This window comes from Pelophylax lessonae (assembly GCF_965119305.1).
Source record: "Pelophylax lessonae genome assembly, chromosome: 12".
Lineage (NCBI taxonomy): Eukaryota > Metazoa > Chordata > Amphibia > Anura > Ranidae > Pelophylax > Pelophylax lessonae.
Window position 1 is genome coordinate 216,183,804 of NC_138779.1, and position 22,300 is coordinate 216,206,103.

The window sequence follows — 22,300 nt, forward strand, 5'->3', positions numbered from 1 at the left end:
TATGGCGCCTCTCAGCATTAAATATCCACCCGCTGAGAGGCTGCATAAATGCGCATGGCTGGCAGGAAGAGGTTAAAGCGGAAATAGTCACAATACTAATTTCCTCCATGAGGGGTCCCTCTACATCGCCAGGATCTTCTCTCCATCTTGTTCTGGGTGTCATCCTCCAGCTGCTTTGATTGGCTCCTGCAGAATGACATACCTGCAATGTAAACTGAGCTTGCTTGTCTCTTCCGAGTTAAATAGCCTGCTTGTAAGTTTTTTTTTTTTTTTTAAATATTACCTTTTAGGATCCACTTTAAGCCCCAGGTATCCATCCTTCCCTTCAGCCTTGCACAGTTGTACCGGCTCTTCTCCTGAACTGAAATGTCTTTATCTGGGCACTGAGCTTCTCACAGTGTGCATTAGAAGCTGCAGCAATTCAGCTAGAGCCCCGCCTCTTTTCCTGGCTGGGGGGTACATGCAGCTTTTTCTTCTCTGGCCTTCCCCTTTCATTCATTGGATTTAAGGTCTTCTAATCATGAAGGCTCAGCATGACGTGATTTTTAAATAGGGTGGTCTGCATGCAAATGGCTAAGAACACCCAACTCGCCCAGACTGATGCTGTCCATCGAGGCATTTTGATATTTGCATAACTCCTCCAAGGATCCCTCCCAAGGCTGAAGGAATTGACATGTTGATCGGAGGATAATGAGTAACCACAAAAAGCAAAAAATAAGCAGTTTAGATGTCTGCTTTAAAAAACAATTAATAGTTATGCCATGCTGCCACTAGGTGTCACCGGTGTACTACAGAGGAATATAGGAAAGTTTATAAGCAATGTCCCCATCGATGAGCTTGTCTCCAGATAGCTGATTTCTTCATTTGCAGTCTGAGAAATCCGTTTTGTAATTACAAGATCTGTGCTGAGATTTTCCTCTTACAGCGCTGGAAATGTCTTTCAGGTGTTCGCGCTTATACTGGAGCACCCTGGATGCTCGCCGCCGCTGCTGGTACAAATGCAGGGTCGTCGAACATCGCCCAAAAGAAGGTGACATGTTATCTGACGGAGAGGAAGCTCATTTTGTCAACAGGACGATCGTCCATAGTCCTGGACATCCCCCAGGTAAGGTGACATAACACAGGTATATGGGAACAATAGAGATCCAGAAGGCATTGGGTGGTAATTGGCCATTCCACAAGCGTGGGCAATTTTGAAGCATGACATGTTTGGTATCTATTTACTCAGCGTAACATTATCTTTCACATTATAGAAAAAAAATTGGGTTAACTTTACTGTTTTCTTTTTTCATTTTTAATTCAGAAAAGTGTATTCTTTCCTAAAAAAATTAGTGTTTGTAAGACCGCTGCGCAAATACGGTGTAATAAAAAATATTGCAATGATCTCCATTTTATTCTCTAGGGCAGTGATGGCAAACCTTGGCACCCCAGAGGTTTTGGAGCTACATTTCCCATTATTCTCATGCACTCTGCATTGTAGTTGAGCATCATGGGAAATGTAGTTCCAAAACATCTGGGGTGCCAAGGTTCGCCGTCTCTGCTAAAAAAAAAATATATACAGGCATACTCCACTTTTAAGTACACAATGGGACCGGAGCATGTATGTAAAATGAAAATGTACTTAAAAGTGAAGCAATACATTTTTTCATTTCTCAATGCATGTAAATACACTAGCTCCATAGGAAATCTTGGTCAGCTTGACATGGCACTGCTGACAAGGACACCAAGCTTGGGGAGCATGTTAAGGGGATCCAGGACTATGATATGGTAGATTACCTTGGCAAGCTGGCCGGCCAAAAATAGGATATGTTGTAGTCCTGGGTCCCCTCTTGGTGCTCCCTAAGTTTGTTATCAAGCTGACCAAGATTTCCCATAGACACCAAAGTTAAAAACCGGGAGTAGTGCCATGCCAAGCTGACCAGGCTGTGTCCGTACTCGCGAGTGTATGTAAAGTGAGTGTACTTAAAACGGGGTATACCTGTATTATGTTTGGGGGTTCCGAAGTAATTTTCTAGTAAAAAAAAAAGATTTTTAACTTGTGTCAGTAAAAGGCCCGGTCTTAAAGTGGTTAATACTCTTCTTTCCCACCCCAGGAATTGCAGAAGCCGTTCCTGGCCCCACCCCTTCGACTCCAGAAGCCCTTTCACTCCCCCACCGGCCGCCTCCTGAGCCCATCACTACTGCGACTGCTCCCCGTTCATTCTCAGGTGCCAGGATAAAAATGCCAAACTACTCTCCTTCCCGAAAACCCCTTGGGGGCTTTTCTCGCCCGCTTCCTTCTCCAGGTGAGTGGTGCTGAACAAACTCGACATCTCAATCTTTTATTATTATTGGATTCTTTCTGGTTGTGCTCATCTCTTATTTCTTTTCAGGGAGTCCATCGTCATCTTCTCTATCCCATCATATCTTGACGGTCAGCGATCATGAAGTTACACCCCTTCGCAGAACCCGGAGACCGCCGGCGCCTGCACCACCACCATATTCCCCTCGGATGACCCGACAGTCTTCAGCTCGGGTTTCCCGGGATTCAGCAAGCCCTACATCTTCCACAACGTCTTCACCTCTCGCAAAGCATTCTTCCTCTGAGGCGCCCTCACAGCTCTTGACTGACATGGAGGTGTTGTCCTCTTTGGACAGCGAACTGGTCACTGGACCTTTGCAGTGTGGTGCTGAACTTTTGGTTGGTACTGAGGTACCGGCCGATGAGCAGGATGGGGCGAGCAGTTCGGAGGAGGAGCCCGGAGAGCAGTATTATGGGTTGACGCGGACAGTGGTATCTAACGAACCTTTCAGTCCCCTCTTGTCCACACCGCCCGGTCGCATCGAACAGCTGGACGGTATTCACGACAGCACGGACAGCGAGGACACTCCGCAGAGCCACAACGGCCCTCTGAGCAGCAGCAAAACGCCGTCCCACCTGCCTTCTGAAATTGTTGACTTTGTCTTAAAAAGCGGCGATGACACGGACCATGCCACCCAGCAGCAGGAGAGGGTGCTGTCTCCGATGGCCTCCACCTCTCCCGTCACGCAGAATGGGAGCGCCGCTGTCTCGCTGTCCAATGGTACAGATTGTGTAAGCTACCAGTCCTCTCAAGGACCTCCTCCGCTCAGGGACCCGCCTCAAGTGCAAAGGGTGTGTCGCCCTCTCCTTCCCATAACTCCTAATGGACCTGTGAGCAAACCCACCTCTAAGTTTTTATTGGTGAACAAGAACACTGGTCAGATCATTGCTGTTCAAGATGACAGCTTGGACCCTATGGGGCACCTTAAGCAGCTTCAAGAAGGGACAAATACCGACTCTCACTCGGTCATCAAGCACCCCATTTTGAGGCCTAATAGCAAGGTCGCCCCAAAACCCACCCACAAAACTCCGATCGCTTGTCTTCCTCAGACTACTAACCCCCTTTTGTCTTCTACGTCCTCTGCTCCCACCCAGAACATAGGCGCTGTTTTCCTTCAAGCGACTCCCTCAGGCAGCCCAGCGATTACACTACGGGTGCTCCCAATGTTGAACATGGTACAAGGTACCGGGCAGCTGACTTTGGGGGCTCCAACCATGATGGCCCCCACCCTCACTGGTCTCCCCCAAACCTGTCTCCTGCAGGGTGTTCCCGTCAACACAGGACTCCTGAGCGTTGCCCCCTCCCCGCTCCAGACCCAGGTACCCCCACAGATGCAAGCCCCAATGCAGCTACCCCTGATACAGCCAGCTCCCCCTAAGAACCAACTGATCCAGCAAGCCACTAAGAGACCCTGTCCTGTGCCCAACAACATCTCTCCCAAAAAGAAGCCCAAATTGGAAACGTTGGATAAACTGGAAGAATTCGACCCGGATGCCATCATGCCCATCGCTATCAACTGTGTCTCTGAGACGGTGACCACAACAAGGTACGGGCCCAAGTGTGTGTGTGTGTGTGTGTGTGTGTGTGTTTATAAAGTGCACTTCTCCTTTAATGGGGAGGTCGATGGGCGGTTGCTGAATGCTTTTCACTTCTGTTTTGAGACGCCCCCGACGTCATTCAGAGTTCACTGAGGGGTGCGTTCGACCCTTGCTTCTGCATTTTCATAGGCTTGGGGGGGGGGGGGGGTGGGAGGAGGAGTCGGCGTCCTGATGGAAACTCTGACACGGTCCAAAAAATGCTGATCTGATTTCATAGATTTCTGACTTTCAACACCCTTTTTTTTTTTTTTTTGCTCTTTGTCGCGCTCTCTCCCTCTCGCTCTCTCTCCCCCTCGCTCTCTCTCCCCCTCTTGCTCTCCCCTTTCTCTCTCTCGCTCTCTCTCCCTCTTTCTCTCTCTCGCTCTCTCTCCCCCTTTCTCTCTCTCTCTCGCTCTCTCTCCCCCTTTCTCTCTCTCTCGCTCTCTCTCCCCCTTTCTCTCTCTCGCTCTCTCTCCCCCTTTCTCTCTCTCGCTCTCTCTCCCCCTTTCTCTCTCTCGCTCTCTCTCCCCCTTTCTCTCTCTCTCCCCCTTTCTCTCTCTCTCTCTCGCTCTCTCTCCCCCTTTCTCTCTCTCTCTCTCGCTCTCTCTCCCCCTTTCTCTCTCTCTCTCTCGCTCTCTCTCCCCCTTTCTCTCTCTCGCTCTCTCTCCCCCTTTCTCTCTCTCGCTCTCTCTCCCCCTTTCTCTCTCTCTCGCTCTCTCTCCCCCTTTCTCTCTCTCTCGCTCTCTCTCCCCCTTTCTCTCTCTCTCGCTCTCTCTCCCCCTTTCTCTCTCTCTCGCTCTCTCTCCCCCTTTCTCTCTCTCTCGCTCTCTCTCCCCCTTTCTCTCTCTCTCGCTCTCTCTCCCCCTTTCTCTCTCTCTCGCTCTCTCTCTCGCTCTCTCTCTCGCTCTCTCTCTCGCTCTCTCTCCCCCGCTCTCTCTCCCCCGCTCTCTCTCCCCCGCTCTCTCTCCCCCGCTCTCTCTCCCCCGCTCTCTCTCCCCCGCTCTCTCTCTCTCTCGCTCTCTCTCCCCCGCTCTCTCTCTCTCGCTCTCTCTCCCCCGCTCTCTCTCCCCCGCTCTCTCTCCCCCGCTCTCTCTCTCCCGCTCTCTCTCCCGCTCTCTCTCCCGCTCTCTCCCCCGCTCTCTCTCCCCCGCTCTCTCTCTCTCTCGCTCTCTCTCTCCCGCTCTCTCTCCCCCGCTCTCTCTCTCTCGCTCTCTCTCCCCCGCTCTCTCTCTCTCGCTCTCTCTCTCTCGCTCTCTCTCCCCTCTCCCCCCTCCCTCTCGCTCCCTCTCCCCCCTCCCTCTCCCCCCTCCTTCTCCCCCCTCCCTCCCCCCTCCCTCTCTCCCCCCCCTCCCTCTCCCCCCTCCCTCTCGCTCCCTCTCCCCCTCCCTCTCGCTCTCTCCCCCCTCCCTCTCGCTCCCTCTCGCTCCCTCTCGCTCCCTCTCCCCCTTCCTCTCGCTCCTGCTCCCCCTTCCTCTCGCTCCTGCTCCCCCTCCCTCTCGATCTCTCCCCCCTCCCTCTCGATCTCTCCCCCCTCCCTCTCGATCTCTCCCCCCTCCCTCTCGCTCTCTCCCCCCTCCCTCTCGCTCTCTCCCCCCTCCCTCTCGCTCTCTCCCCCCTCCCTCTCGCTCTCTCCCCCCTCCCTCTCGCTCTCTCCCCCCTCCCTCTCGCTCTCTCCCCCCTCCCTCTCGCTCTCTCCCCCCTCCCTCTCGCTCTCTCTCCCCCTCCCTCTCCCCCTCGCTCCTGCTCTCGCTCGCTCCCTCCCCTTCTCTCTCCCTCCCTCTCTCCCCCCCTCCCCTTCTCTCTCCCCCCTCCCCCTCGCTCTCCCTCTCGCTCTCTCCCCCTCGCTCTGTGCCCCCTCGCTCTCCCTCTCGCTCTCCCTCTCGCTCTCCCTCTCGCTCCCTCTCCTCGCTCTGTGCCCCCTGGCTCTCGCTCTGTGCCCCCTGGCTCTCGCTCTGTGCCCCCTGGCTCTCGCTCTGTGCCCCCTCGCTCTGTGCCCCCTCGCTCTCGCTCTGTGCCCCCTCGCTCTCGCTCTGTGCCCCCTCGCTCTCGCTCTGTGCCCCCTCGCTCTCGCTCTGTGCCCCCTCGCTCTCGCTCTGTGCCCCCTCGCTCTCGCTCTGTGCCCCCTCGCTCTGTGCCCCCTCGCTCTGTGCCCCCTCGCTCTGTGCCCCCTCGCTCTGTGCCCCCTCGCTCTGTGCCCCCTCGCTCTGTGCCCCCTCGCTCTGTGCCCCCTCGCTCTCGTGCCCCCTCGCTCTCGTGCCCCCTCGCTCTGTGCCCCCTCGCTCTCGCTCTCCCTCGCTCTGTGCCCCCTCGCTCTGTGCCCCCTCGATCTCGCTCTCCCTCTCGCTCTGTGCCCCCTCGATCTCGCTCTCCCTCTCGCTCTGTGCCCCCTCGATCTCGCTCTCCCTCTCGCTCTGTGCCCCCTCGATCTCGCTCTCCCTCTCGCTCTGTGCCCCCTCGATCTCGCTCTCGCTCTCCCTCTCGCTCTGTGCCCCCTCGCTCTCGCTCTCCCTCTCGCTCTGTGCCCCCTCGCTCTCGCTCTCCCTCTCGCTCTCCCTCTCGCTCTGTGCCCCCTCGATCTCGCTCTCCCTCTCGCTCTGTGCCCCCTCGATCTCGCTCTCCCTCTCGCTTTGTGCCCCCTCGATCTCGCTCTCCCTCTCGCTCTGTGCCCCCTCGATCTCGCTCTCGCTCTCCCTCTCGCTCTGTGCCCCCTCGCTCTCCCTCTCGCTCTGTGCCCCCTCGCTCTCGCTCTCCCTCTCGCTCTCCCTCTCGCTCTGTGCCCCCTCGCTCTCCCTCTCGCTCTCCCTCTCGCTCTGTGCCCCCTCGCTCTCGCTCTCCCTCTCGCTCTGTGCCCCCTCGCTCTCGCTCTCCCTCTCGCTCTGTGCCCCCTCGCTCTCGCTCTCCCTCTCGCTCTGTGCCCCCTCGCTCTCGCTCTCGCTCTGTGCCCCCTCGCTCCCGCTCTCCCTCTCGCTCTGTGCCCCCTCCCCACTCCTATCGTGACTCGCTCTGCCCTCCCCCCCCCCCCCCCATTTGCTTCTCTCTTCCCTCACTCCACCTTCATCTTTATTCTCTATAAAGAGATTTTTTGTTTTAGCTGTTGGATTTCAGCATCTTATTTTTTCCCCTCCTGTGTTAGGTCAAGACGGAATCGGATCAAAACGTCAATGTTCAAAGAGTTTGTGGATCCCGAATCCATGGATGAAGATGAGCTAAGTTTGGATGGCGAGTGAGTATGGACTTGAGGCTGGGGGGGACTTTACAAAAAAAATCTGAAGTGCAGCCACGAAACACTGACTGTGGGTGCAATGCTCTGCAGGCCTAATTGCAGCAACACTGATCTCATAAATGATTTGGGTTTACTGATTTTTTTTTGTGTCCTACTTTTTTTTCATAAAGGTGGATTGTCACTAACCCCCTCTTGTTTTTTTTTTTTTTTTGCCTCCCAGGATTTATTTAGATCTGACGGTGGATATGAAAACAGAAGACACTTCTCTAGATTCGCCCCAAGAATCTCCGTGCTCAGAGTCCCCTGCTGGTACTGATAGGAACTGCACTCCTGTGCTATATCTTGCCGACTTGGTGAATCAGCGTTATGACGAGTCTTGTTCCTCTTAATTCCTCGCAGGTTTCTCTCCCAGCTTCGAGGACTTTGAAGAACGTTTTCTTGAGGAGAAGGAGAACTTGTTACCCAAGAAGTCCAGGCCGCATCTGCGATTCGAGATCATCAGTGAAGACGGCTTCTATACGCAGTCTGACAGCGCTGAAGGTAAACGCCCCTTCCTGCCACACTGGGCATGCTGGATTCTTCATGCTTTCACGATATAGCTAAATATTCTTAACAAACACCCCAATCCTTTGTTATAGTGTAATCTAAGTGTGTTCCTGTTGTACAGGTGCATGGAAGGCTGTAGTGGAAAAGGTACAAGAAGCTCGAAGTGTGGCAAGACTCAGACAGCTCTCCTTCTCTGGTAAGAACAGGCTTCTTTCCATAAGACTGTACTTCTATCCGCTTGCTGACCGCATCACAAGAATGTACGGCGGCAATGTGGCCTCTGCACCGGGTCATGTACCTTCTCTGTGGTCTGCGCGCCTGCCGGCCCGGCTCTGCTGTGCTGTGATTCGTCACACCACATGCCTTTCATCGGGTCCCGGCCAACGATTGGCCGCCGGCACCCGTTGAACGGGTCCCGGCCAACGATTGTCCACCGGCACCCATTGAACGGGTCCCGGCCCACGATTGGCCGCCGCCACCCATTGAACGGCTCTGAACTTCCCCTGAACACAGCTTTGTAAATGTAAACCACACAGAGCTGTGTTCAGTGACAGCGGGATCTGGCTACGGCTGTCACCACGTGCACATAGATCTACGTGATTATGTGCAGCCGAGCCGCCCTGCCGCAGTAAATCTGCATGGGGCGGTCGGCAAGTGGTTCAATTGTCAGTCTTTCTTCATTTATATAATAAACCCAGTGGTGATCAGATACCACCGTAAGAAAACACTATTTGTGTGAAAAAATGATATAAATTTTGTTTGGGTACAGCATAGCTTGGGAGGAGTAGTGCCGCCTCATTGGTGTCAGTTGGAGGAATAGTGCCTCATCATTGGGGTCAGTGGGGGGAATAGTGCCCCATCATTGGTGTCAGTGGGAGGAATAGTGCCCCATCATTGGTGTCAGTGGGAGGAATAGTGCCCCATCATTGGTGTCAGTGGGAGGAATAGTGCCCCATCATTGGTGTCAGTGGGACGGAATAGTGCCCCATCATTGGTGTCAGTGGGACGGAATAGTGCCCCATCATTGGTGTCAGTGGGAGGAATAGTGCCCCATCCTTGGTGTCAGTGGGAGGAATAGTGCCCCATCATTGGTATCAGTGGGAGGAATAGTGCCCCATCATTGGTGTCAGTGGGAGGAATAGTGCCTCATCATTGGTGTCAGTGGGAGGAATAGTGCCCCATCATTGGTGTCAGTGGGAGGAATAGTGCCTCATCATTGGTGTCAGTGGGAGGAATAGTGCCCCATCATTGGTGTCAGTGGGAGGAATAGTGCCCCATCATTGGTGTCAGTGGGAGGAATAGTGCCCCATCATTGGTGTCAGTGGGAGGAATAGTGCCTCATCATTGGTGTCAGTGGGAGGAATAGTGCCTCATCATTGGTGTCAGTGGGGAGGAATAGTGCCCCATCATTGGTGTCAGTGGGAGGAATAGTGCCCCATCATTAGTGTCAGTGGGAGGAATAGTGTCCCATCATTGGTGTCAGTGGGAGGAATAGTGCCCCATCATTGGTGTCTGTGGGAGGAATAGTGCCCCATCGTTGGAATCTGTGGATGAAATGTGCCCCAAGGGCCAGATAAGAGGCAAGCATAGGGCCCCCGGGCCCCAGATTGGTGACCATAAAATTCCTGGGGGGGATGTGAAAAATCTGTTGAGGGAATGTATTTCGTGAGAGAGCACAACTGCATGGATAAATCTACAGCAGAGTGGAATATTCCTTAAGGAATCTGCTTGGTACAATTCTGTGCGATTAATGCTAGTATTTTCTCTGCAGCCGGTCTGAGCGGAGCGCGGATGTTGGGGGTTCAGCACGACGCTGTACTTTTCCTGCTGGAACAGCTGACTGGCGCTGAGCGCTGCCGGGGGTACAAATTCCATTTCCACCCCCAGGAGGTGGATGAGGAAGAGTTTTTGGTGAACACGACGGGCTGCGCTCGCAGCGAGTTCTATGTCAGGTTGGTGTAGCATTCTGTTCTGTGAGGTGCCCACCTAGTGGACAGTTTGGGTGTTGCTGCTTTTATGACCGGCCATGATGTCGTCTCTTGTAGGAAAAGTACTTTTGACATGTTCAATTTCCTGGCCTCTCAGCACCGCACGCTGCCGGAGTTATGTGCGTACGAGGAGGAGGAAGAGGAAGTGCAGCTGAAGTCCACCAGGTAACACAACTTGTATTTCTATCATACACAGATATTAACCACTTTACCACCGGAGGATTTTGCGGTCTTGCGTCCAGGCCACTTTTTGCGATTCAGCACTGTGCGACTTTAACTGACAATTGCGCAGCCGTGCGACGCTGTACCCAAACGAAATTTACGTCCTTTTTTTCCCACAAACAGAGCTTTCTTTTGGTGGTATTTGATCACCTGTGCGATTTTTTTTTTTTTTTTTTTTTTTTTTTTTTTTTTTTTTTTTTTACTTTTTGCGCTATAAACAAAAAAATAGCGTAAATTTTGAAAAAATATTTTTAACATTTTTTTATCTGAAATTCCCCCCCAAAAAAATGTAAAAATCTAATTTTTTTTCAATTTTTGGCCAATTTGTTTTCTGCTACATATGTTTGGTAAAAAAAAAAATCACAATAAGCGTATTTTGATTGGTTTGCGCAAAAGTTATTGCGTTTACTAACTAAGGGAAAGATTTCTGTCATTTTTGGTGTTTTTTTTTTTTTTTAACGCGTAATGGCGGCGATCTGCGATTTTTTTTTTTTTTTTTTCTCCGGGACTGCGACATTGCGGCGGACAGATCGGACCCTTGACTGACATTTTTGACACTTTTTTGGGGCTACCAGTGACATTGCTATGCATATGCACTGTTACTGTAAAAATGACACTGGCAGTGAAGGGGTTAACTTTTTTGAGAGGGAGGGGCTGTGTGTGTCCCTAGGGGCGTGATTCTAACTGTGATTGGCTGTGGCTTGAGCTGTAGGAACAGTGATCAACGGTCCTACATAGTAGAACCGTATGATCACTATTTCTACACAGAGGAGAATGACAGGCGGCTTTGTTTACATCAGCTGCCTGCCTTTCTCCCTCTGCACCGACGATCGCCAAGTGACCGGCGGACATCGGGTCCACCGGTCACACGCACGGACTTGCTGGGGAAGGGGGCAGGAGCGCGCTTGCCCGCTATTGGCTCCCAAGCAAGTGACAGGCTAGTGACGTATATATACGTCACTTTGCCTGGCCGGGGCTGACCGCCGCCGTATATAGTCGTGCTGCGGTCGGCAACCGGTTAAACTTTAACTTTTTTTTTTTTTTAATCGCTTTTATTCCTTTTACAAGGAATGTAAACATCCCTTGTAATAGGAATAGTGAATGACAGGTCCTCTTTATGGAGAGATCTGGGGTCAATAAGACTGCAGATTTCTCCTACAGGCTGGAAAGCCTGAAATAAAAAAAAAAAATAAATAAAAAAACGATCTTGGCTGTCCAGCCGCAATTACAGCAGTATTGAGGACTGCCAGGCCGGGCATGACGTCATCACGTCGCACCCGGGCCACCAAGAGTCAGACACTGCCGGGGACCATCTGGTCATCGCCAGTCTCTATGATGTACTTCCACCAGCAGCCGATTCCTTCTACAGCTCGCCGATCACACGGGCGAGCCGGTAGAAGCACCAGAAGGCGGTGGGAGGGGGGGGAGGGATGTCTCCTCCCGCCGCCCGTTCTTACAAAGCAGCATCACGGATCTCTGCCTTCCCACAGTTAGCAAGCACTCCCTAGAAACACATTTAACCCTTTGATCGCCCTTGATAACCCCGTCAGTGTCAGTACAGTGACATTATATATTTGTAGCACAGAACACCGTATAAGTGTCAGATTTGTCCGCCACAATGTCACAGTCCCACAATAAGTCGCTGATCGCCGCCATTACTAGTAAAAATAAAAATCCATAAATCTATCCCCTAGTTTGTAGACGCGATAATTTTTGCGCAAACCAATCAATATACGCTTATTGGGATTTTTTTTTTTTTTTACCAAAAATATGTAGCAGAATAAATTTTGGCTTGAATTGATGAAAATTAGATTTTTTTTTTTAAATTGGATATATTTTATAGCAGAAAACAAATATTATTTTTTTTTTTTTTCTCAAATGGTCGGTCTTTTTTTGTTTATAGCACAAAAAATAACTGCAGAGGTGATTAACCACTTTACCACTGCTCACTCGAGCTCTACTGCGGCAAAGTGGCTCGATAACGTCTGGCGACGTAGACCTACGTCACCAGACATCTCACTGCGGCGCACGCGCGCCACCGGAGGCTCTCTCCCGCTGTATTCAGTCACAGCGGGAGTCGGGCCAGGGGAGGAGAGGGGGTGATCACCGCCGCTCTTCCCCGATCGTCGGGGATCGAGTGTGGAGATCCGTCCGCTTGTGTAAACAAAGTGGGCGGATCTCCTAAGTGACAGGCAGGGTCAGATTGCAGGGTTCAGCATAGTTGAACCTGCGATCTGTCCCTGTGTCACATAGTCCCCTCCCCCCACACACGTCAGTAAGCACCAGGCATACATTAACCCCTCCCTCTCCAATAAAATTAACCCCTTCCCTGCCAGTGTAATTTTACAGTAACAGTGCATATTTATAGCACTGATTACTGTAGTAATGTCACTGGTAACCCCAAAAGTGTCAAAAATGTCAGTCAAGGGTCCGATCTGTCCGCCGCAATGTCGCAGACCCGCAAAAAAAATCGCAGATTGCCGCCATTACTCTACACCAAAAACGACAATCTTTCCCTTAGTAAACGCAATAACTTTTCTCTATCGCTCATTGACAGACGTAGTCTTCTTGATTCTCAAGAGCTGGGTTATGTTGTCTCCGCAGGAGTAGGACTAGGCAGAATGACAAAACGTTCTGGCTCCACCCTAGGGGGCAGTCCCTGAGGGTATATCCTCCCTCTCTCTGCTACAGGGAATCAGTTTTTTTCTGTCTAGTCAGGAGTAAGGACCTAAGTTCCTTGCTGGGATCTTTTGGTCCTGGCAAGACTTTTTTTCTTTAAGAAAAAGACATTTTTTTTTAGGTAGTTTTCTCCAGTGTTTTTTTCCTGTGAGATCTTCAAGCAAAAATGCCGGACTGGGCGACACTTGTGGTCACCCCAGCCGGCCTACGAGCGCGTGCAGACCAGGCATTGCGCTTGGTCGGCCGCGACATATTCAAGTAAGTATGCGGGGCCGGGCGACGGGCTGGATGTGAGATCCAGTGGTCACCCCGGTTTCTGCCTAAAAGCGCGTGCAGACCAGTGCGCTGAGTCGGCCGCGACGGAGTCCCAGTAAAGGGACTGACTTTGCGAGTTAAAAGCTCGCTTGGACGCCAGGACCAGAGGGTCGAGGCGTCCACAAACCCCCACCTCGGTGGAGAGGGTATTATGAAGAGAGGGTGCCTGTCGGTTCGATATGGTGTAAGGATCTCACCGGTGGAAAAAGCACCTTTTTACCGCAAAATTTTAAAGGTAGAGGAACTCGTCAAAGACGAGGGCCTTCTTTTTCTGCTCACAAGAGGTTTTTTCGTCCAGCGGGTGAAAAAACTAAGTCCTCCAAGGTTCCTACAGGAGGCGTCAGGGGTCGTTGGTCGGGCAACCAAAAGCCCGCCCCCTCCAGACCTGAAGATAAACCATCCAAAGCCTGAAGGTGCGCCCCCACCCATAACTGGGGTGGGGGGACGTCTTCGCCGGTTCCCGGATATCCGACTATCTCCGGATCGTCTAGAAGATCTGCGGAGAGCAGTCACAGATCTACTACAACAAGGAGTGGTAGTCCACGTTCCTTGGACATAACGGTTTCAAGGGTTTTATTCAAACCTGTTTACAATACCCAGGAAAGAGGGCAAAGTGCGTCCAATTCTGGACTTAAGAGCATTCAATTCTTTCGTCAACATAAGAAGATTCAGAATGGAGTCCATTCACACGGTAGCAGCCTTCCTGCATCCAGGGGATGTCCTAGCGTCCATAGACATCAAGGACTCCTATCTTCACAATCCCATTTTCGCAGGACATCAGCGTTTTCTACGCTTTTCCGTAGAGGAGAACCACTATCAGTTTGTGGCGTTACCTTTCGGTCTCGCCACGGCTCCGCGGGTCTTCACAAAAGTGTTGGCCCCAATGTTGGCACTTCTGCGCCAAAGAGGTATATCGATTCTAGGTTACCTAGACGATCTTCTGCTTCATGCAGAGTCTCCTCAGACCTTGCTACAAAACATAGGAATTACTATGATTTCTTTACAGGAATTCGGGTGGCTGGTGAACCAGCAAAAGTCTTTTCTGGTTCCCACCCAGAGGCTCGAATATCTGGGTCTAATTCTAGACACAGTCAGGACAAGAGTGTTTCTTCCGGTAGGGAAACTTCGAAAGATTCAATCAGCAGTCCAGTTGTTACTGTCCAACAGCTGGTCTTCCCTTCGGACTTGCATGAGGGTTCTGGGGTTGATGGTGGCTTCATTCAAAGCAGTCCCATTTGCCCAGTCCCATACCCGAATTCTTCAGCAAGAGATTCTTCTCAGATGGAATCGGAATCCGGAATCCCTGGACAATCAGATACGATTGAGCAAACAGACCAGAGAGTCTCTGGTTTGGTGGCTTCGGTCTCCAATGCTCAGCCAGGGAAAGTCATTTCTGCCAATATATTGGGCGATAGTGACCACGGATGCCAGTCTATCCGGATGGGGAGGAATTCTTGGTCAGTTATCTGTCCAGGGACTTTGGTCCCCGGAAGAATCCAGATTACCGATAAATGTATTGGAACTGAGAGCGATCAGACTTTGTCTGATTCACTGGACCGAGCAGCTTCAGGGCAGCCCGGTTCGGATCCAGTCGGACAATGCCACGGCCGTGGCTTATGTCAATCATCAGGGGGGCACCAAGAGTGTCCGAGCGGCCAAAGAAGTGGCTTGCATTCTTCGCTGGGCGGAACGATTTGTTCCAGCAATCTCTGCGGTGTTCATTCCGGGGGTGGAGAATTGGCAGGCAGATTATCTCAGCCGTCAGACCCTGGATCAGGGGGAATGGTCCCTCCATCCAGACGTTTTCCACCAGTTGTGCCTACGGTGGGGCACCCCGGATGTGGATCTGTTGGCATCACGATTCAACAGGAAAGTTCAGAGATTCGTGGCTCGCTCCCGCGATCCTCTAGCAGAAACCGCAGACGCACTGATCGCCCCGTGGGGGCAATACCAGCTAATATATGCCTTCCCTCCTCTCGCGTTACTGCCAAGACTTCTTCGCAGGATAGAGGAGGAAGGAATCCCAGTAATCCTGGTAGCTCCGGACTGGCCTCGTCGAGCTTGGTACGCCGACATGGTCAGACTGGTGGCGGACGTCCCAGGGAGACTTCCTCTCAGAGAGGATCTACTGTCTCAGGGACCGATCTTCCATCCTGCTTTACGATCGCTGGCTTTAACGGCCTGGCTATTGAGACCCAGGTGCTGAAGGACAAAGGTTTGTCAGCTTCAGTTATTCCTACTCTAGTTGAAGCAAGGAAAGCGACTTCCAGAAAGATTTATCATCGCACATGGAAGTCCTACATTGCATGGTGTGAACCTTTGGGGTTCCGTCCTCGGTCTTATTCGATTAGTCGAATATTGGCTTTTCTGCAACAAGGGGTTGAGCAGAAACTGGCCTTGAGTACTATCAAGGGTCAGGTCTCAGCATTAGCCATCTTCTTTCAGAAGCCTTTGGCTACTCATTCCTTGGTGCGGAATTTCATCCAGGGGGTGCGACATCTGGCTCCGCCAGTGCACGCGCCGTTACCCCCCTGGGATCTTAATTTAGTGTTGTCGGTTCTTCAGAAACCTCCCTTTGAAGATATTAGGGAGATTCCTCTACCCACGTTGTCCCAGAAGGTGGCCTTCTTGGTGGCTATTACTTCTGCACGCAGGGTGTCAGAACTGGCCGCATTATCTTGTCGTTCACCATATCTGGTGGTTCATAGAGATAAGGTGGTTCTTCGTCCGAATCCATCCTTCCTACCAAAAGTAGTTTCAGAATTTCATCTGAATGAAGAAATTGTATTACCTTCCCTGTGTCCTAAGCCCAGTCATCCTCGGGAATTTGCTTTGCACTCCTTGGATGTGGTCCGGGCGATCAGGGTATACTTGAAAACGACAGACTCGTTTCACAAGACGGATTCACTTTTTGTGATCCCAGATGGACCCAAAAAGGGGTTGCCTGCATCTGCCGCGACCATTTCCAGATGGATCAGACAGACGGTAGTGCAGGCTTATTCTATTAAGGGTCGGGAGCCCCCGTTCCCTGTTAAGGCGCACTCCACTCGGGCACTTAGTGCGTCATGGGCCTTTCGCCATCAGGCGTCAGTGGTCCAGGTGTGCAAGGCGGCTACCTGGTCGTCGGTGCATACCTTCTCTAAACATTATAAAGTTGATGTAATGGCATCGTCTGATGCCTCATTTGGCCGCAAGGTTTTGCAGGCCGCAATTTGAGGAGACCAGTGGTCTACCTCGAGGGTTTTTTCCGTTGGAAAATTTTTCTTTAGTCTCATTCTTTGTTTATAATGAGCCTTTAAAACTTCTAGTTTGGCACCGGTTGGGCCTACTAGATTGGATTTGATTTTGTCAATCCCACCCCTCATTTTTGGCACTGCTTCTGGATGTCCCAGCTCTTGAGAATCAAGAAGACTACGTCTGTCAATGAGCGATAGAGAAAAATGGATTTTTGTAAGAACTTACCGTAAAATCCTTTTCTCTTAAGCTCATTGACAGACGTAGTACCCGCCCCTCTATCATTGAGTTGGGTTGGGTTAATTTCTCTGTACTGCTTTAAACAGAACTGATTCCCTGTAGCAGAGAGAGGGAGGATATACCCTCAGGGACTGCCCCCTAGGGTGGAGCCAGAACGTTTTGTCATTCTGCCTAGTCCTACTCCTGCGGAGACAACATAACCCAGCTCTTGAGAATCAAGAAGACTACGTCTGTCAATGAGCTTAAGAGAAAAGGATTTTACGGTAAGTTCTTACAAAAATCCATTTTTGCGCAAACCAAAATACGCTTATTGCGATTTTTTTTTTTTTTTTACCAAAAATATGTAGCAGAAAACAAATTGGCCTAAAATTATAAATTTAGATTTTTACATTTTTTTTGGGGGGGGAATTTCATATAAAAAAATGTGAAAAATATTGTTTTTCAAAATTGTCGCTATTTTTTTGTTTATAGCGCAAAAAGTAAAAATCGCACAGGTGATCAAATACCACCAAAAGAAAGCTCTGTTTGTGGGGGGAAAAAGGACGGCGTTGCATGACCGCGCTATTGTCAGTTAAAGTCGCACAGTGCCGAATCGCAAAATGTGGCCCAGACGTAAAACAGCAAAATCCTCCGGTGGTAAAGTGGTTAAATACCATGAAAAGAAAGCTCTGTTTGTGCTGTACACTTACGTTTGCTATACAATAAAAACTTGTAAAAGAAAGCTCTATTTGTGAGAAAAAAATGACATCATATTTGGGTACAATGTCGCACGACCGCGCAATTTTCAGTTAAATTAGCGCAGTGCCGTATCACAAACAGTGGCCTGGTCATGAAAGGGGGGTAAACCTTCTGGAGCTGAAGTGGGTAAAATTAATTGTTACTTTTTTAATATTTTTTAGACGAGCGACCAGCTTGGACCTCCCCATGGCAATGAGGTTCCGCCACCTGAAGAAAACATCCAAAGAGGCTGTTGGCGTGTACAGGTATGTGACAGGAGAGGTTGGCATCAGCTGGCATCCAGTTTTCTTCGCCTCGTCCATCACCTTCTGTCTTTCCTGCAGGTCATCTATCCACGGCAGGGGCCTGTTCTGTAAGAGGAACATTGACGCTGGCGAGATGGTCATCGAATACTCAGGCATCGTCATTCGAGCTGTGCTGACTGACAAGAGGGAGAAATTCTATGACAGCAAGGTAACGCCCTCTTCCCAGAAGCCCTTGTGCTGTTTTTAACATGCGCCCATCTTCTCAAGCCTTCACTGTACACACAGACATTTAACACATAGGACAGGTACCTCTTCTTGAAGAGGTCAGTAGATACTATTATTGGGTCACTTGAATCCCTTAGGCCAGGGATTCCCAAACTATGGCCCTCCAGTTGTTCAGGAACTACAATTCCCATCATGCCTAGTCATGTCTGTGAATGTCAGAGTTTTCCAATGCCTCATGGGATGTGCAGTTCTGCAACAGCTGTAGGGCCATAGTTTGGGAACCCCTGCCTTTAGGCATTCAGGGACTACAAGCTCCAGAATGCCCGTGGTCCAATAAAACATATATCAAAAAAGCAAGAGGATTTCCAGTCACTACTTACAACCAGCCAGTGACCAACCGAATAACCTGTCGAACAATATGCGTTAAAAACAGGGGTTTAGTTGCACACATTTACAAATGCATGCATAAGCTGCAGGCCATGGCAAGGTACCCTGATATCTGCAGATCCTAATGCCTCGTACACACGCAACGATTATCGGCCGACCGATTGTCCGTCCTTTGGTCCTAAGTTGTGTTTTGTTGGTTGGAATGTGCCTAGACTGCACACGAATTTTCTCGGCCAACAAAATTCTACTTCAGAAGTGATGTCATGTGCTGGTTTACTTTCCGTGTGTTTTTTCTTCTCTGAGCATGCCCAGTCTTGCTCATCAGATTTTTGTCTGCCGAAATCTGTACTGACTGACGAACAATCGGCCGTTTGTGTTGACGGCCAACAAAAATTTTATAGCATGCACACCAGCTTTTTTTCGGCCGAAAAGTCTGAGTCGGTTGTCGCAAGCATCATACTAACAAGCCGAAAATTGGCCGATCGGACGTTGGCCGAAAATTCCCGGCCAATAATCGATGCGTGTGTACGAGGCATTACTCTACCTTTCAAGAGTCTCCACAGTGGGAGCACATGTTTTCTGATGGATAGATGGAGGACAGGTGGCTTGAGGGAGCCCACCCTTCCTTAACCGCAAGTACATATACTGCGGCGGTCAGCCCCTCCTGGGCAAAGTGACTTAGTACTACGTTGCTCGCCCAGGAGCCTGTAGGGGGCGAGCGCGCCCCGCTAGATGCGCACTCCTGCTCCCGCTTGTTCACTGAGGTCCCCGCGTGAGTGGCAGGCGGCTCCGATGTCCGCTGGTCACTCGCGATCTCCCGCTGGAGAGGGAGAAAGGCAGGCGGCTGATGTAAACACAGCCGCCTGTCATTCTCCCTGATGTAACTGCAGAGATCATACGATCCTGCTATGTAGGATCGTATGTCTCTGTGGTTACATCACAAGCCACGCCCCTTGACAGTTAGAAGCACGCCCCTAGGGACACACTTAACCCCTGGATCTCTAATAAAGTTAACCCCTTCCCTGCCAGTTTGTTTATCCCCAGATTTGCCACTGATCCTAATTTTGCGAGTTTGTTTATCCCCAGAATAGCCACTGATTATAATTTTGCGGGTTTATTTATCACTAGAACTGCCACTGATCATTATTTTGCGGGTTTGTTTATCCCCAGAACTGCCACTGATCCTAATTTTGCGGGTTTGTTTATGCCCAGAACTGCCACTGATCCTAATTTTGCGGGTTTGTTTATGCCCAGAACTGCCACTGATCCTAATTTTGCGGGTTTGTTTATCCCCAGAACTGCCACTGATCCTAATTTTGCGGGTTTGTTTATCCCCAGAACTGCCACTGATCCTAATTTTGTCTCCTTTCTAGGGAATTGGATGTTACATGTTCCGCATTGACGACTTCGACGTGGTCGACGCCACCATGCACGGCAACGCGGCACGTTTCATCAATCACTCCTGCGAGCCCAACTGCTACTCCCGGGTCATCCACGTGGAAGGCCAGAAGCATATAGTCATCTTCGCCCTTCGCAGCATTTACCGCGGCGAGGAACTGACCTACGACTACAAGTTCCCCATCGAGGACGCCAGCAACAAGCTGCCCTGTAACTGTGGTGCCAAAAAGTGCCGACGTTTCCTGAACTGAGCGAGGCACATCCAAAAAAAAAAAAAAATCAAAAAATTTAACAAAAAACTAAAAAATAAATAAAAATTTAAAAAAAAAAAAAAACCATGGCCGCAAGTGCTGGTCTGGAGGTGCTGGCACTTCCACGGCGGACGCAAGATTTCGGGTGATGGCGCTGCTCGGCAGAGAGGGGTCAACATTACAAGAAGTCGCACTTTACCCTCTGTCCTGGCATTGTCCGTCATTAGAGTACAGGGCAGACCTCTCCTTCCTCTCAGGGTCTTCAAGAATTGTCTCCTCTCTGGACACCGCCACCCCCTCCCCCCCCCTCCCTTGCTGCTAACTGCTAGCGCTCGCCCCGTAAGCTCACATTTTCCTCACAAACGCTGTGGAAAACAAGGAGCGACGCTCAGAATACGCAACAAGCAATGGGCATCCCCTGCCGTTTTTTAACTCATCAATCTCCTGCCGTCTATGGTCACTCCCATTCTGAGAGCTTATTCCCAACATTGGGGAGCAAAACGAAAATGTGTACTGTTTTGGGGGTGACAATCATTTTTTAATCCTTTTGCTGCTAACCAACCTGCTCAGCCCTGCAAAGGGGTACAAAAAAAAAAACACAAAAATCATCTCCCCTGCTTCCGTCAGCTTTGTAACATATTTTTTTTTTTTTTTAAACCAATAACCCACCTTGAATACACGGAGCTTCTTGAAATGTGGAGCTTGACCAGACAGACTCCATTTTTTGATTTTTTTTTTTTTTTTTCCTTTCTCCTCGTCTATTATTATTATTTTATTATTATATAAATATATATATATATTTTTTTTTTGCGAAGCAGCGAGTGGTGAGAGCAATTGAAGTTTTGAATATTTCTCGTCTGTTAAAGAGACAAGCATCTTGAGGAGAGAGTGTAAATAAATGTACAAAGAATTTGTAAGGACAATTGTTTTTTCTATGCACTTTTTTTATTTAAGGACTTGCTGGGGGAAAAATGTTTCATTGTTTCACCTTCTGTTTAGAATTTTAAATAAAACAAACATTTTGCCATGTGTAGGTGCTGTGCTTTTCAACCACAGGCGTCTGAGGAGAGGGTTACTGGCTTGCATCAGGGGCCGGGGGAAAAGTCAAGGAGCCGAGTAACCAATCAACAATAAGGCTCCATTCACACTTGCACGACTCCGAAATTGCATAAAAGTCAAGGAGCCATGTAACCAATCAACAATAAGGCTCCATTCACACTTGCGCGACTCCGAAATTGCATAAAAGTCAAGGAGCCAAGTAACCAATCAACAATAAGGCTCCATTCACATTTGCGCGACTCCGAAATTGCATAATTTACGCCCCCTTTTTCTGGGCTGCATGCTTGGATAAGGGACTGGTATGAATTGGGGGGGGGGGGGGGGTGGGCACACCAGGTCTAGTATGGATTGTAAGCGGAATCCCAAACCAAAATTAAAAACCGGTGTAGCCAAATTCTCTTTGAAGAATAGCTGGTTGCTATAGGAGCGGGCTGGCAAGCAACCGATTGATCAACTGTCAGCAGCTGGCCGGCAATAGTTAAGGCCCTTCACATCTAGTATGGATCTTAAGCGGAATCTCAAACCAAAATTAAGACGGAAGCCCCTGGTATGGATTGGGGGGTACCTCACAGACCACCCCCCCCCCCCACTGTGTTTTTCACTATTGTCGGCCATCGTTTTCTATTACATTCACAGCTGATCAATCAGTTGCTAAGGATGCAGCAGCTGGCTTACCAGCCTCTCCTCCTATAGCAACCAGCTATTCTTCAAAGAGAATTTGGCCACAACGGTTTTAATTTTGGTTTGGGATTCCGCTTAAAATCCATACTAGACCTGAAGGGCCCTGGTTTGGATTAGGGGGTACCTCACAGACAACACCCCCACCCCCCCTCCTGGGCGCTGTGTTTTTTCACTATTTATTGTCGGCCATCGTTTTTCTATTACATTCGCAGCTGATCAATCAGTTGCTAAGGATGCAGCATCTGGCTTACCAGCCTCTCCTCCTATAGCAACCAGCTATTCTTCAAAGAGAATTTGGCCACACCGGTTTATTTTGTTTTGGGATTCCTCTTAAAGCGGAGTTCCACCCAAAAGTGGAACTTCCGCTTTAGGGAGTCCTGACCCCCCGACATGCCACATTTGGCATGTCATTTTTTGGGGGGGGGGAGCGGGTACCTAGTTTTGACAGGTACCCGCTCCCACTTCCGCTCGGAGCGCCGCGGCGCCCTGAGCGGAAGTTCTCCTCTCCCCCTCCCTCCCTGCAATCTTCTGGGACACGTCAGAGGTCCCAGAAGATTGCCGGCCAATCACGGCGCGCAGCGCGACTCGCGCATGCGCAGTGGGTACCCGGCTGTGAAGCCGCAAACTGTAACAGCCGGGTGCCCACAGCAGTGATGCCGGCGCCGAGGGAGAGGATCGAGGCTTCCGGCGGCCGCATCGCTGGACCGTTGGACAGGTGAGTAAATGGCTGGAACTCCGCTTTAATATCCATATTAGATGTGAAGGGCCCTAACTATTGCCGGCCAGCTGCTGACAGTTGATCAATCGGTTGCTTGCCAGCCCGCTTCTATAGCAACCAGCTATTCTTCAAAGAGAATTTGGCTACACCGGTTTTTCATTTTGGTTTGGGATTCCTCTTAATATCCATACTATATCTGGAGGGCCTTAACTATTGCCGGCCAGCTGCTGAC

General features: G+C 50.3%; 1 protein-coding gene across 1 annotated transcript in view; it reads left to right on the top strand.

Moving 5' to 3' along the window:
- KMT2B (lysine methyltransferase 2B) overlaps positions 1 to 19,674 on the top strand; it is an 86,462-nt gene extending 66,788 nt beyond the window's left edge. The window contains exons 26-37 of the mRNA XM_082274387.1: positions 945 to 1,105; positions 2,094 to 2,285; positions 2,373 to 3,888; positions 7,053 to 7,142; positions 7,363 to 7,451; positions 7,542 to 7,682; positions 7,810 to 7,884; positions 9,460 to 9,640; positions 9,734 to 9,841; positions 17,266 to 17,349; positions 17,428 to 17,557; positions 19,335 to 19,674. Coding sequence (XP_082130513.1) covers positions 945 to 1,105; positions 2,094 to 2,285; positions 2,373 to 3,888; positions 7,053 to 7,142; positions 7,363 to 7,451; positions 7,542 to 7,682; positions 7,810 to 7,884; positions 9,460 to 9,640; positions 9,734 to 9,841; positions 17,266 to 17,349; positions 17,428 to 17,557; positions 19,335 to 19,610 — 3,043 coding nt within the window. The 3' untranslated portion in view covers positions 19,611 to 19,674. The remainder of the gene's footprint in view (positions 1 to 944; positions 1,106 to 2,093; positions 2,286 to 2,372; positions 3,889 to 7,052; positions 7,143 to 7,362; positions 7,452 to 7,541; positions 7,683 to 7,809; positions 7,885 to 9,459; positions 9,641 to 9,733; positions 9,842 to 17,265; positions 17,350 to 17,427; positions 17,558 to 19,334) is intronic.
- Positions 19,675 to 22,300: the final 2,626 nt, after the last annotated feature.